The following is a 15,527-nucleotide window of genomic DNA, read 5'->3' on the forward strand; positions in this document are numbered from 1 at the left end:
TTCTTGTGAATACTAGTCATTGTTGATGTTGTTGCTCAAGTGTTTGTTCCGCTGTTTTCGGCCAGCTTTGAGCAGTTCTGCATCAATTATTGCAACGAGAAGCTGCAGCAGCTTTTTATCGAGCTGATCCTCAGACAGGAACAAGACGAATATCAGAGAGAAGGCATCACCTGGCAACATGTGAGGAAAACACACAAACACAAGCACTTGCACAACAACAGCTGCGTCCATATTTGTTCTTACTCAAAGTGGGCCTGTCATTGTTTATCTTGTATTATATATCCGGTTCCAGTGGTGGATGCTCATATGAAATATGACAAAATTTCAAATAATAAGGTCAAAAGGTCAGCTTTCAGACCACTTGATATGCTCTGAGCCAGACAGATTTCTCCCGCCTTGTCTCTGTGATTCAAATATGGAGATGTCTTTATATGGTCATCTTAAACAGATCTTGCATTGAAGCCTCACACACCTGCTGTTTAAACCTTCTGTTTGAGAGAGGCAGCCAATCAGAGGAAAGCTGGATTTCAGACAGGGGATGAAGTGGGCATCAAAACCCAGTATGAGATAAATAGCCATAATTTTACAGTGAACTATGCAAAACTACCCATCAACTCTGACTTTGAAGTGTAATGTTGTGTCTATGTGTATCTAAAGGTCAGGCTGAGAGATTAAAAGTGTATTTTGGATTCAACATCAACTTCAGTGGTTCCCATCCCATCTCAAATTTGTGTTTTAATTATGCTTTAACTTTTACATAACCCATGTAGCATTGCTGTCCCCCAAACCCAGAACAGCCCCTCACTGTTTGGTCAGTTCAAATGAGGGACTGATCTGAATGGGAAACTGAGGACACTGGACTTGTCAGTGAGAATTTTTTTTTTGCAAATTAGCATACCCTGAATAATTCTCAGTTCTGACTTTAATGAGGTCCATAAATTACAAATTAACTTCATGTTTTATTTATGATTTATCCACTGAAGTCTTCATCAAAGTGTTTACTGAGGACACAGACAAAGTGAGCCAAGGACCTTTTCCCCCTGCAAGAAGTCTTTCTGCAGCCAGATGAGTCGCCCCCTGCTGGATTCTCTTAAAACTAATGCAGGTTAAAGAAACTTGTCCAATGGCTTCACCTTTCACTTCCAGAAGCTACAGCTATCCTTCATAATGTTGATCCAAAAAGGAAACTCTTAAATCACTGATTTTCAAATTGAAAATCTTCTAATCGAGTCTTGGATTTAAAGTCTTGTGAAAAGACACGAGTTTTGTGTGAGCTTAAAACCCTGACCTGTCTGCTCACTAGTGGAGACCTGGTTGCTTAGGTAACCCTCTCATGTCACTTAAACACTTTCTTATGTCAATAAGCATCTTTCACTCCCATTTGTAGTGTCTTCAATCACTCACCTCAAAGTTGAGAAAAGTTACCATTTAGCTTTGCATTGCTGACTCTTATGTTGCCTTTTGTTGCCACATGTTGTTGGATTCTGATTACGACATCACTGCTAGTCTCTTGTTGTGTTAACTCTCATTACTTGTAGTTTATTTTAAAATCAGATATACAACAATCTGTGAATCTGTTTGTATGGGGGTGTCATTGCAAAATCAAGAAACTGACCGAAACCACACACTCGCTGTATGTGGACACATCTGTCACAAAAGCTCATAAACAGAACAAAATTCTCGTGCAGTAACAAGAGCAACCACTTCATTCACAAACCAATCTGTTCTTTCTTTGAACTGACAGTCGTGCTCTTTATGCGCAGATCGAATACTTCAACAACCAGATCATTGTCGACCTGGTGGAGCAGGCCCACAAAGGCATCATCTCCATTCTGGATGAGGCTTGCCTCACCGTTGGAAAAGTCACTGACACAGTCTGCTTGGACAGCATGGACACCAAACTGGCACAGCACCCCCACTACACCTCCCGCAAGGTCAGAACTAATTACTACATCTCCTCATGTGATGTAACATTTACACTACGATTCCCTTACTAGACCCGAAGGTTAGAAAATAAGCTTATACTCTCTAACAGTAGCACACAATTAAAAGGGCACTCAAAGAGCACATCCTCTGCCAAAGCCAGTGCATTATTTTGCAAGTTTAGGAGAAATTTGCTTCATACTTGGAAAGATGCTTTCATAATGACTGGGTTTCATTAGCACTTCTGCCAGTGCACAATAGCAGTATTTGTTTTTGTGAATTATAACATGAGGTTATCAAGCTTCTCAACAAAAGCAGAAGATCTTTAAATGTTTTTAACACAAAGTGGTTTAAAAACAGGATCTCGAACTTTCAGAATTAACTGGGAAGGAAGTGGTTTTATTTTCAACATCTTCTCATCAGACTTACAGTAAACCTAAAAGGCAAAAGAAGGAAGAAATCTGATCATTTGCCAAAATGGAAATGCTAATATTTGCCTTTTGTAGGTTAGAAGCACCGAAGTAAAGCAGTAGAAATGCTACAACCTAAAATAAATTGAGTTTTGCTCATTTTGGGGAAGGGTGGATTGTAAACACGTAAAAACAAAACCAGTAAAGCCAGTGAAGCAATTTATTGGATAAAGGTTGAGACAAATCCACACTAGTCAGAATCAATAAATGAGATGAAATCTTCTTTCAGGCAGATATTAGTAAATGGAAGGCAGTGCTGAGCCTTGAAAGACTTGAAATGTCCATTTACGTGGACGTATAATTTAACCAGTCACAATATTTAATGGAATTGTTGAGCAACAGTTCTTTAGACTGTCTGAAGGTCCTTCATATGTTTTACTTTGGACATTGGCTGCTTTTTCACTCATTTCCAGTCCAGTCCTTTTACCTGACCATTTGTTTTACTGTTTGTTAAGCTACTGACACTGACTTATACATCATTCAAGGATAAAAGGCACCTAACTCAAGGGTAAGGGGTCAACGGTCTTCAATTGGTATTGTCTTTACACAGACAACTTAGCAAAGAACCAATTTTAAAATATATCTGTGGGTGCTTATTAGCAGCCTGGTGCAAAAACAGTCTATTTGCATTTCTTTATTGCATATATGAAAAATACCAAAGATGACAGTTTGACAGGCATAAAATATATTTTTGTACCAAGAGATTGATTCCCAAAGAACTATTGTTTGAAAAGTTATCATGCATAACTCAGCATGGTGTGCACTCTGTCATTAAGAAACTGAGGAAAACTAACAAGTGGAGATAAAGAGGAAGTGACAGTCCTAAAATCAAATGAACAGTATCTGAAAGTCCTGTCAGGAAATCAGACATAAAAACAGCAAAGACCTGACACAGAACCTAAGAGATGCATCTGGCCCTTCAGTTCAATCATCCACTGTTCACTGAAGCCTCATCAGAAATAGAAGGGTGGCGCTCAAGATGGCACTCTTAAGGAAGGGAAACGGGGAGAAAAGGCTGAGGTATGCCAAATTACATCAGAGCTGGAGTGAAAATCAGTGTTAGCAGGTGTTACGGAGTGATGAGACCGGATTTGAAATTTCTGGTCCAAATTTTTATCACTGTGTACAGAGAGGGTCAACGGCCATCTGTAAAACGCGATTTAAGCTGTGTCGGGGTTTGGGGCTTTTTCTTATATACTGTGTTTGTATTCATGTCTGCATGTTTCAGTAAATCAATGATCTTGTCTCTCATTGTTCAAAATGTGAAGAAATGAGAGGCGGTTTGAGAATTTTGCACAATACTATTTTTTTTAATTTAAATATAGAGGAGAATAAAAACACCTATAGTTACTTAAGAGAACAGGTGCAGTTTTGAGGTTTTACCACTAGAGAGCAGAGTTTCTCCAATATTTTTCCTTTTAGGTTTGCTCCAGATATGAGATGCTTTATGAAGTGCAGGATCTCCAAAACTCCTCGTAAAGTTGAGTCTGAAGATGTCTGTAATTGAGTTAAATAGATCATATTTCACTCACATTGTCCTCTCTTGTTTCCAGCTCAGCCCCACTGACAAAAGCATGGACTTTCAGAAACACTTCCGTATTCGCCACTATGCCGGAGACGTCACGTGAGTCGCTACATTTTGCACTGTTTGTTGTCATGTTTTTCAGTCCAAGGCCTCTCTGTGGAGAAAAAATAATGACAGGCTGCTGTGCTTGAGTTCACGAGTGTAAGCCATAAAATCCTATTAAAGGAGGTCAGCTCATGGCAATGACATCATTTGGGCTCCAGCGGTCCAGAGTGACAGCTTTACTGAGCAGAATATGTAGTAAATTCCCATGTTAACCAAAATCTGTGCAATCCTGGAAAGATGTTGTCACTTTTCATATCCACTTAATGTATAATTGTATGGACAGTGGATGTTTCCACAGATGACAGCAGGGTTCAGAAGTCACATATACATATGTGAGTAGGACACTACTCTGCACATAAACAGGGCAATGTAGTGGCATGGAGAGGACACGCACACATCTGCTTACAAGAGCTGGAAAGACATGATTTTCAACAGGATCAGTGGATATTCATGTCCAAAAGCTTCCAAACCGCTAATATTTTATATGTCAAATTTTAAATCACGTATAATTTAAAATATATGTTTTACAACACATAGAATAAATTCCATCTATTCATTTTCTTTCATATGTAGTTTGAAGTCACCGGAGTGCTGAAGTCTGTTCCAGCTGTCGTGTGGAGACAGAGGCGGGGTAGAGATCATCAGTCTATCACAGGGCTAATACAGAGAGACAGACAACCGTTCATTACTGATATCGTCTTTGTTGTAGTGACAAAGGTTGTTTTAGTTCACTAAAACTAAACAAAAAATCAAAACCACATGTGAAAAATAAGATATTTTAATGAATGTTAATAAAAGGTAAGTAGAGATAGTAAAGATTTTTAAAAAGCGCGTTTTGTTTTAGTGACATTTTTGAATATAGACAGGATTGTGAGACAGTTTTGCTTATGTTTATTGAGACTGGAGGGTAAACATGACTATGAGTCAAGTGTTTGTAAGTTATGTTCTGAAAACTTGCTTATATCAGCCTTTATCACTATAGCAAAAACACTCTGAACGTAACACTGAAGCAGAAAAAAGCAGTTAAAACTGTCTGGGCTCTCCCAGGAAGAAGTTCTACTCCTCCACCTTGAAAGGAGGCAGGTATGGTGATTCAGATATATGACTAGGATGCCTTTTAGATGCCTCCTATGCGAGACATTTTGGGCAAGTCCAACTAGGAGATGGCCTTCTGGAAGACCCGGGACACTGGGGAAATAACGTTAATAATGTCAGGCTTTGAATGTCACGCTGGATGAGGTGGCCTTTAATAAGGAGGTCTGGGTATCTACACATGCCCCTGCAACCGTGACCCTGTAGTAAATGCACAGATAAATTATACTTGTAAAAGTAGGCTAAATCTAAAAATTAAAAACTTTTTAAAAAAGAGCTATAGTTACCCTGGCAGCAGCTTACAAAAGTGTACTTTACTAAAGTCAAACAGGAGGCGTTCTGAGCTGCTAGAAAACAATTTATAGGACAGATGACATCATAAATCACATGTATGGCTATAAAACTGATATATGCATATTGAGCTTTTTAGCTTTTAGCCTGCTCCGAAAGTTGAATTTATTTTTCATTGATGTTAGTGGTTGCTTGGTTTATGACACACAGACTAAAGAAGAAACACTTTTCTCAGCTTCCTTCTCCATCACTGCTCCATTTCCTTATCGGGATTTAAACACTGCAGCGGCCAGATGAGGCCCCTGGCCAGCAGTCAGCCACCGTGGCTTTGGATCCCCACAGCTCACGTGTACTGCCCTCAATCTAGAGAGGGAAGGACATTAATATGTCAAGGGAACACGCAAGTGGAGGAGGATGAGGAGAGATGGAGCCAACTGATGAGACAATTTCGTCTCTGTGTGATACAGCAGCAGTAATCAAAGACTACTGAAGGAGGTTTATTGAGGTTCTGTGACTCTGGGAAATCCAGGCTAACAGGATGTCAAACACACACAGAAACACAGGACAATTTCATGCATCAGCTCAGGATCGCTCTCACCCACAGTTAGCAATGGTGTTTCTATTCCCCTGAAATGCATAAAAGAAAAGGTTCTTGTAGTAGTGATGTAGTATATGAGACAAAATGTTATTATTACTGATGCAGTAATGTCCAAGTAGCTGTTCATTTTATTATTTTTTATATTAATTAGGATTGTAACTAACAAGACTCTTTTAAGAATTATTCTATTAATTTTAATTATTTCACAAATTTATGCTTTTTTTTAATGCAAACCCAAAAGAAAAAGTTTGAGACCACTTAATCAAAAATATTGTGACAGTTGGTTGATCAACATGAGTGTTAGTCAAGAACTTTTTGAAGTTCTTTTCATTGCCTGCGGGTGCTTTTTAAATGAAGATTTTGCTTACAAAGAAACATCTTACAACATGCTAACGGACTGACCGCTCACTCCCTTTCAGCTGCATCTAGCTCTCTATGTCGAGTGGTTCGTTGATCTGATTGGATGAAATTAGCCAGTTAGACAGTGATAAACAGATAGTACAGAAGTACCAGGCAACTAGGCCAACTTCACTAACCTGCCAAATGTTCCTCGTATTTAGTTTTTCATCCTTGTTTATGTCTAAAGCTAAAGCAGTGCTGTATGTTTTTGATTTTATACAAATACTTCAGTCAGAACACAGTTTTGTGTAAAATTCAACTGTCTAACTCCCTGTTAACTTCTAACGCTCATAAAACCTCCTTTTCTTCTGGACATTAGGGTTAGGGCTAGACGATGGAAAGATAAGCAGATTAATTTTGATCGCCAGACCACTGCGCTGTCAGAGAAAAAACACACACGTAAGCTGAGTCAGAGAGGGTTAAATTATTGAATGTTACGTTTGTTTAATTGTTTAGTCATGAGCATCCTAGAAAAACCATGTCGTCAGGGTCCTGCCAGCGGTAATATGACGGGCTGGATAAGAGCGTGTGTCACAGACCTGCAGTAAGTCATGACAGATGGCTGTCCCTGTCACTACGTGTCCCCATCATCCGGCCCCTGATCACCTCAGGGCCACGACGGGGTCTCTCCAGCTGAGCTGTCACCTCTCGTATATTGCTTCCTGGTGGCACCATCCCCTGTCCCATCCCATCCCGTCTCAGTCTTTCCTTACTCTAGCTAAATATACCCTCTTCCTCACCACCCGCTGGCCCCCCCTTTCTCCACTCTCACCAAACCACCAGTATCAGAAGCTTTGACCTACTTTGTTCTCTCCTCCTTTTCTCATCCTGTTTCCTTTTCTCCTGCTTCTGTTCTGCAACACTCACCTAGCTCTCATTGCTATCCGCGCTTTTAAATCCCTGCAGAATTTCAGCCTGCACATGCAGCACTTTCAGGAAAGATATACAGTTTCATATATTCCTACTCTACAGCTTTATATTGCAGGCATCTCACATCTTTGTCACCTGACTCTCCCCATATGTGCTGCCTTTCACCTTGTGCCACTCAGCGGTCTCCTTGCATCAGCCTTGACCTTCATACTTTAATATACATTCCTCTAAATCATTGTCGTGTCTCTGGAGACCAGCTGCCTTGGTCTTTGCCTGTCCTCTCCTGTCTGCTCTGTCGCAACAGCTTTCCTATGCTTGTAAATAAGTGCTGTGGCTTCTTGTTGTGGGTCCTGAACCCTCACTTTTTTTTTTACACTGTCTTACTTCAGCGAGCCTGCAAGAAATCTGATCAGGTTATACTGACTTCTGAGAGCCAAGGAGACACATCTGTCATAGGCACTGATAAGTTGTTAACGAATCCTTGACCATTTCCCCTTTGACTTCTATAGGCCTGGAAGTCTCTTTGAAGCCACAGGTATCGCCCCCTGGTGGCCATTAAAATACAGATTTAAGGCACTTCCACGTTGGCATCCCTTCTAAGATCTGGAGGCTATGTCCAACTTTTACACTGTCTATTATGGAAATCTGTGACATGTTGGCCTTGAACTTAGGATGCTAGAGTATGCAGTGAAATAATTCTGTCCAGCATCAGCCTTTCCAGACTCCAAATATGGACGTTTTTGCCCTCATATGCCCCCCAAGAAACAGTGCAAATGAGACCAGACACTGGCTAATTTGCTCTGGCATTGGACTGAATATGAAGGGAAGCTAATTTAACATAAACAAGAGTATTCTGAAGCCATTGGGGAGGCCTTTATTGAAAGTAAAATTCATGTTGAATACTTTATTATTGTTAATAATTGGATAAAAATGCAGATGTTTCAGGGTTTTTTGGCTTCTAAATGGACTGGTGCTTATATAACGCTTTCATTCACTCACATTTGTGCTTTTCTATATAACATTCACACTCCAGTGAACACATCAGAGTGCAACTCAGGGTTCAGTGTCTTGTACAAGGATACTTTGGCATGGCAGGGATTGAACCACCAACCTTCCAATTAGTAGATGACCTGCCTCTGCCTTCAGAGCTACAGCCACCTCAAGTGGGGAAAGACAGAGAACGTTTGAGAACCAGTGGTTTAGCAGTTGAAGGTAAAACAAGTCCTGCAGTAATCAGGAAGTTGGTGACTGGGTCCCAGCTTGTGATAGTCAGCATACATGTGTCCTTTAGTGAGACACTGAACCCAAAAGTGCCCCAAACGTGTCATTGTTGTGAGTATGTTAATATGGATTATAGTCCAAAGTCCTGTAACTGGGTGATAACAGTAGAAAACCCCTATATATATAATGTAGTTTAAAAAAAATGTAATTTTAGGGGAATATTTGTATACATTTTTGTTTTGCTGCTTTTACTGGTTTTAAAGCTTCTCATTTACAGGATATGTGCACAGTCCAATAAAAGGAATGCATTCTTTAAAGTCAGAAATGCATCCACACTGTGCATCGTATTGTTACACTGTGAATACGAGGGAGAGGTTTTTATGAGGCAATGCTTACACTACAGCAGGCTCATTCCCCGGAGCTGGACAGCTTATGTAACTGTGCCTTACAATGTGCCCGTGACCTCCCACTGATGCCTCATCAAAACCAACTGAGCAGTTTGTGGAGGGAAAAAAAAAAGGCAGACAGATTAGTTTGTAGACAGTTCATTTTATCTAAATGCGAGCCATGAGGAGAATTTGACCATGTACCTAATTTGTAAATTGACTAAGCAGCATGACTCTTGCTCTAATCCTTTGCCGGAGGTCTGTGAGTCATTAGTAGCAGAGAGTGCAGTTAATGATAGCGACCCTTTGAGTGGCAGACACTTACTCTTTAAACTCTATTGCTATTTTAGTCTGACTTTTGTGTAACTTTAGCATCTTGATTGTTATTGTTCACTCCAAATACTCATCAATGGGGCCGCCCTCTCATTACTAAATAATTACTCTCATATCACCCTCTCTACATCTGTTGCAGATATTCCGTCGAGGGCTTTTTGGACAAGAACAAGGACCTGCTTTTCCAAGACTTCAAGCGCCTTATGTACAACAGGTGCCAAACACAAGCATCACTGACAGTTTTTCCCAGCATCATAATGCTCTTGACAGTTCATTAACTGGGTCATGTGTATATATGAGTTTCTTCTTCCCTCAGTCTGCACATCCCTCCTCTGCTAGCCTAGTTAATGGTGTCCTTTCTTTACTCTTTACCCCGCTTTCTTGCTTCTCATAGTGCCAATCCAGTCCTAAAAGAGATGTGGCCAGATGGACATCTGAGCATCACAGAGGTCACCAAGCGGCCTTTGACTGCTGCCACCCTGTTCAAGAACTCCATTGTGGCTTTGGTTGATAAACTGGCGTGCAAGGTTAGTAGTTTCTGCTTATGATCGACTTCCTCGTTTCTTCTCTTAACCCCAGTGGGAGGCTGTGGATGTATTTTCAGCTAATTAATGCACGTTTGATGTCCACACAGTCAAAGAGTAGTAAATGAAGAAGCATTAAAGTTGAGAAAACTGATTTCTAAACTAGTTTGTAAATATGTTAATCCATAATACTGCTGCTTTATGTCGGTGTTAAGATAATTATTTTAATCGCTACCACTCCGTCTACTTAGAGAGCTGCCATGAGACAGTACATGATTGATGTTAAATGGCTAAAATAATAACAGCGTTTTGCAAAAGTGTGTTGATTGGATGGTTAAGACTTTATAACGGTACCTTTTCCTACCTTGTGCTACCTTGATAGCATGTGATTGTGTAAGATAACTGCTAATAAATGTTAGTAGTTTGGTGTGAAGCCAAAATGGTAAATGGTCTAAAATGACTTGTGGCATCCATTACGGTTACAGTAAAGTATTTGCTTTTATACTGAAAATATAATGAAACTTTTAGGTTGTAGCACCAGTCAGTTCATTCAAGCCAGAATTTGACTTAGTTGGATTTCCCCATTTATTGGAAATGTACTGAGTCATTCTAAAGGGCTCGCTGAATTTGTGTGTGGTATTGTAGTAAGATGCCATCAGTTAGTGAAATGTCTTTCCTCTTAGATATCCCACAATATCTGTGGTGTTTAGGAACTACAAGAGCTCAGTCACAATGTAGCATAGCTCTTAAAAGTCCCGTAGACCTCCTCTGGCATTAACATCAGCACAAAAACTGTGCACTGGGAGCTTCATGGTATAGTTTCCATGGCCAGCTCTTGTAGGTTTAATGTGTAGGTGACCCAGTACTTTTGAACACATATACTGTAGGTGGATGTCTCACCAGATGATATTTCAAATAGTTCTCTTTTTTATAGTGCAGCCATCTACTTATTAATGTAGTCTTGTTAGCTTTAGATGAGTTTAATTGTTTTTTCTCAATTATTAGAACTACCAAAATGTCACTTTATTAAAAGGCACAAACCAGTTAAGGGGGATTTGTTCAGTTTAGATTTAGCTTTAACTAAAACAAAGTGGTCATATCACCAGCTGCATATCTCATTTTATTTAGCTTAGCTGTGTAGTTAGATAACTATGGAAGCCCGTTTCCGCCACTAAAAAAAAAAAAAAGCTAGTATCCATAACTCGAAATTTCGAGTTATTTTCTCGAAATTTCGAGAAATATAACTCGAAATTTCGAGTTACTTTTCTCAAAATTTCGAGTTAGCTCTGCCAATCAAAAATATACGTGAATGAGGTCGCTTTCTTGTTACACGGAAGCATATGGCGCAGGACCGCGCACTCAAAAACGGATCCCAACAAATTAAAGTATGTTTGCTGATAGTAACACCATGTGATTCAGCTAATAACACAGGGATTTCATCATTTGTGAAGCCAGGCTGAAAACACTCAGCAATCTGTGCATTCACGACTGGATGTAATACCGGTAGCTTAGCTGTAGCATTTGTAGCTGAGGGCTTCAGCTTCCGGGTAACATGGAAATGACGTCATTCACGTAGATTACTGATTGGCAGCGCTAACTCGAAATTTCGAGTTGCTTTTCTCAAAATTTTGAGTTAATATGTCGAAATTTCGAGATAATAACTCGAAATTTCGAGAAAATAACTCGAAATTTTGAGTTATGGATCCTTTTTTTTTTTTTTAGTGGCGGAAACGGGCTTCCATAGATACCCAATTAGTGAGTTAGTGAGAAATTTAGTTTTTGGCTCAAACCTTGGTTAAATTACCAAAATAAAATCTCACTAAAAAAGATAGCATAAAAATGATTCTCGTAATATTGTTCAGTTTAGTTTAGCTTCAGCTAAAGCTAATGTAGGTAGCTAATCACAAGCTTGCATTTAATTAGCCTTTTCTTGCTTTATTTAGCTTAGCTACCTAGTTTCTACCCAGTTACCGAGTTTCTATAAGCTTGCTAACTTTAGAAATAGGCAAAATGCCTTTTCCTCAAATCATTAGATAAGTTACTAAGATATAATTTAATTAAAAGTAAGAAAGGATATATTTGAATAAATCATTTTAGCTTTAGCTAAGCTACATGCCAGTCTTATCAGGTAAAATTTCATATGCCTTTCTTTCATTATTTAGCATTACTGTCTAGGTAGTTACCCTATTACACAGTTGCTCTAAGCTTGTTAGCTTTAGAGGATTTTAGTAGACTTCTTTCTTCCATCATGATTGGATTTAGCTACTTCCTGATTTAGCTTTGTGGAATGACTGTCTGATTAGCTTTACAGTCAGCCTATAATTCTATGGTTTGTGTTTTTTATATGCTGTTTTCATAAACACATAACACATTGGTTTATATAGGTTACAGATTTTAATCTAGCAAAAAACATATGAAAGATTGAGTCCAGTGGAGCATTTATTTTGGTTTTGCTTCTGTGCTTTGATTTTGTAGAACATGAATTGAAGTCAAATCAATTACTCTGGAAACCTACAGATTTGTTTATATTTCTGTGTCAGAGTTTGTGTTTAGTGCCAGCGTAGATCATCTCCCCAGTTTACTCTGCTGTCTGTACTGATGCTCTGCACCAGTTATAGGCGGTTCTGGTCCCTGTAAGTCTGCATGACTCACAGACTATTCTGAGACTCCCAATGTGTTTGTGTGATGTCTCCTTTGGATAGTGCATAATAAACATCGGAAGAGGAAGAAGAGGTGTAGCATTTACATGTATACATCGCAGTCTGTTCCTTGTGGTGTCAGGGAGTAGCAGTGTTTCTAAGTTGTCCTGATCCTATCTGTCTTTTTGTGGCGTTTAGAGGGTGCTGAGGAGGAGAAGGAGATGGAGGTGGTACATAAAGTATGCACCTCACCTCGCCTGGCCTCATCTCACTGACTGAAGTCTGACATTTCTTGCTGTTATTTTTGGATGGCCTGCTTCCGGGCTGCTGTAGCATCTCGTCATGATGTGGCTGAGGTGAAATGAAAGTAAACTCCCATGCCTGAAGGGTTTTTTTTGCTGTAGGTCACGTTGAAAGAGCAGACAGTTTTCTTCAGCAGCAGTACTGAAGCACCTGTGCTCAGGCTTCCCACTTCATTTCCTCTCAGCCTTCATTTTCTGACATTTTCTCAAACTGCTGCCGAGCTGAGTCGAAACTCCAGGCAAAGCCTGCACAGGGATCAGTGTTTGGTGTCAGAAAGTGCTTCGCCTTATTTGTCTTTAATGGACAGAGCGGTTAAATCAGTGAAAACACAACAGCCAGTTCTTTGACAGGATGTAGTGCATCCCCGCTATAACTGTCAAGGTTCAGGCATCCAGCCATGACCCTGCTTCATCTAAAGTGCAGCTCGGCATGCTGCTAGCGAGTAGCTGCGCGGGGCTGGGCTGTTGTGAGGCTCAGCTGCTCACTGTGGCGTTTGTTGAAACATTCTGCAAGTCTGATTAAGGTCACTGAACTCAGTTTGCCAGTTTTGCAGCTTGGCTGTGGTGCAGCTCATTGACAGTTTACAAGCTGAGTTCAGTTTATTTACTCGCACAGTGATGACCGCAGCGGTGACGCGAACACTGAGAAAAATCAAAGACCTGTTCAAGTTTGTGCAGGTGATAAAACAAGAGTGTTATGAAAAAATACATTCAGAGTATCAGTCTAAATGCAGTGTTGCTGTGTCACCAGTGATGTAACACTTTATTGAAAATGCAAACAGGCTTGTTGAAATACAGCCAAAGAAAGCTCACACCATGCCAGCTGAACAACTTGTTCTATTTTGCAGGAGCCATACTATGTGCGATGTATAAAGCCCAACGAAATGAAGTCACCGGTGTTGTTTGATGACGCCCGCTGCCAGCACCAGGTGGCCTACCTTGGCCTGCTGGAGAACGTGAGGGTACGCAGGGCGGGCTTTGCCTACAGGCAGCTCTATGCTCGCTTCCTGCAGAGGTAAGACAACGTGATTACGGTCTAGTGAAGTGGTCTCTTCAGCAGCGGAGTGTAACACCATGAGTAAAAAGTTAAAAAAAAGTAACTTTTCTTACCCAAAATGTACTTTGATCTGAAACCTTAAAAAGATGGCACACATTTATGTAAATAATACTACCCAAGAGATTTAGACTATTTGCCAATTGGTGCCTGTTTTAACAAAACCTAACACGACTAAAAAGACCTAAAGTTAACATTTAAGGTGTGTCAAAAAGTTGGCTAAAAGAAAAAACACATTACCAACATTACCAGCCTGGTTCGTGCATGATATGTTTTGTATTTTTTGAAGTTGCTACGTGTTGGACAAGTCATTATAATGACCATAATTTAATTAGTATGACCTGAAACTAGAAAATGAGTCATTAGCCATCAGGACAGTGTTTAGAGGTCCCATCACAAGAAAGTGGAGGGCAGACTTCCACAGGACTGGAAGTTTTTTTTGGGAGCTAGAGGGATCGCCCCCTGCTGGTAATTAAAAAGAAAAAGTTTATGGCTTCAGTTGTCAGACTATGTTCAGCATTTATACTGTGGTTGCTTTCCCTTCAGGGTTGTCTTCTTGTGTAATTCTGCACCACTGCAAGCACCCTAGCTATTTTAGGATTAAAGTCCTGTTCTGACCATCTGCTGAATCTCCTCCACAGCTTCAAAATAGCAAACCTTCAAGTTGAATTCCATTTTTGGATTTTTGGGAAGAGGAGGAAGTAGCAGTGAGCCCGATCTGGAGATTGGAAAGCTCAAGTGTGATTGTGTTACTCATAAACTCCTGAGTTTTTCTTTAACGGCCTGTCAGCAGGTGCACAATGGCACGATAGCAAATGTCAAAGTTAAAGTTACAAAATTGTCTGGGAGCAGGAAAGTGCTACATTAGAATAAGGTCTCAGCAGATGTGGCAGAAGCATGGCCATGTAAGTAATTAAATACAGATTTTAAAATTTTTTAATGAGAGCCAATGAAAGGAAGAAAAACATGGACAATGTCAGAATGTTATTTTGGTGTGGTCACAATGTTTTCTCCAATTTTAATCAAAGCTACACTTGACTCTAATACCATAAATTAAGATATCTGCCCTCCGATGCCTCTGGATATCACAGAAGGCATCTGGATAAAGTCTGACCCTCGTTGAGAGTTCATGGTGCACAAAAATGTGCAAATGTCAAAATCACAGTGACGATGAAAATTCTCTCGGTTATGCTTCTGATATTGATCCCTCAATCTGACACTTGGAAACTGCTTGGAAACTCACGTTCTCAGGTAGCAGAGTTAGTGATGTTCACTGACATCAACTGTCTCTACCCAAGTTTGAGGTCAGACTGCAAACACTTATGTGATCATCGTCTCTGATTCTTGCGGAATGTTGTTCAGGTATAAAATGACGTGCGAGTACACCTGGCCAAACCACCTGATGGCGTCAGACAGGGAAGCTGTGGAGGCCATCGTCATCCAGCACGGTTTCCAGGACGACGTTGCGTACGGCCAAACAAAGCTGTTTGTGAGAACGCCGCGGTCTCTCTTCACACTGGAGCAGGAGAGAAACCACCTCATCCCCATCCTGGTGACTTTCCTGCAAAAGGTGAGGCATGAAAGTGTCACCATGCTTCACAGCTGGTTTAATGTTTAATTTTAAAGATCCATTGATGTGATAGTTTGACATCTAATTCAGCATCAGGAACAGTTCAGATGGTGTGTTGAAGTTAATAACATGCAGTGTTTTTTCCACCAGGCTTCAAGGTATCAGAATAGAAACTGCAGTTTGTCTCAGGCTCATGAATATGTGGCTCTTGGTTATGTTTGACTG

General features: G+C 40.2%; 1 protein-coding gene across 3 annotated transcripts in view; it reads left to right on the forward strand.

Annotated features, from left to right (window-relative positions):
• myo1g (myosin IG) overlaps positions 1–15,527 on the forward strand; it is a 72,709-nt gene that overhangs the window by 17,554 nt on the left and 39,628 nt on the right. For all 3 annotated transcript variants that reach the window (XM_080295913.1, XM_080295912.1, XM_026156789.2), the window contains exons 10-16: positions 66–180; positions 1,764–1,934; positions 3,947–4,017; positions 9,353–9,427; positions 9,608–9,740; positions 13,527–13,693; positions 15,095–15,302. In XM_080295913.1, coding sequence (XP_080152039.1) covers positions 66–180; positions 1,764–1,934; positions 3,947–4,017; positions 9,353–9,427; positions 9,608–9,740; positions 13,527–13,693; positions 15,095–15,302 — 940 coding nt within the window. The remainder of the gene's footprint in view (positions 1–65; positions 181–1,763; positions 1,935–3,946; positions 4,018–9,352; positions 9,428–9,607; positions 9,741–13,526; positions 13,694–15,094; positions 15,303–15,527) is intronic.

Source organism: Astatotilapia calliptera, chromosome 22 (genome assembly GCF_964374335.1).
Source record: "Astatotilapia calliptera chromosome 22, fAstCal68.1, whole genome shotgun sequence".
In the NCBI taxonomy this organism is placed as follows: Eukaryota; Metazoa; Chordata; class Actinopteri; order Cichliformes; family Cichlidae; genus Astatotilapia; species Astatotilapia calliptera.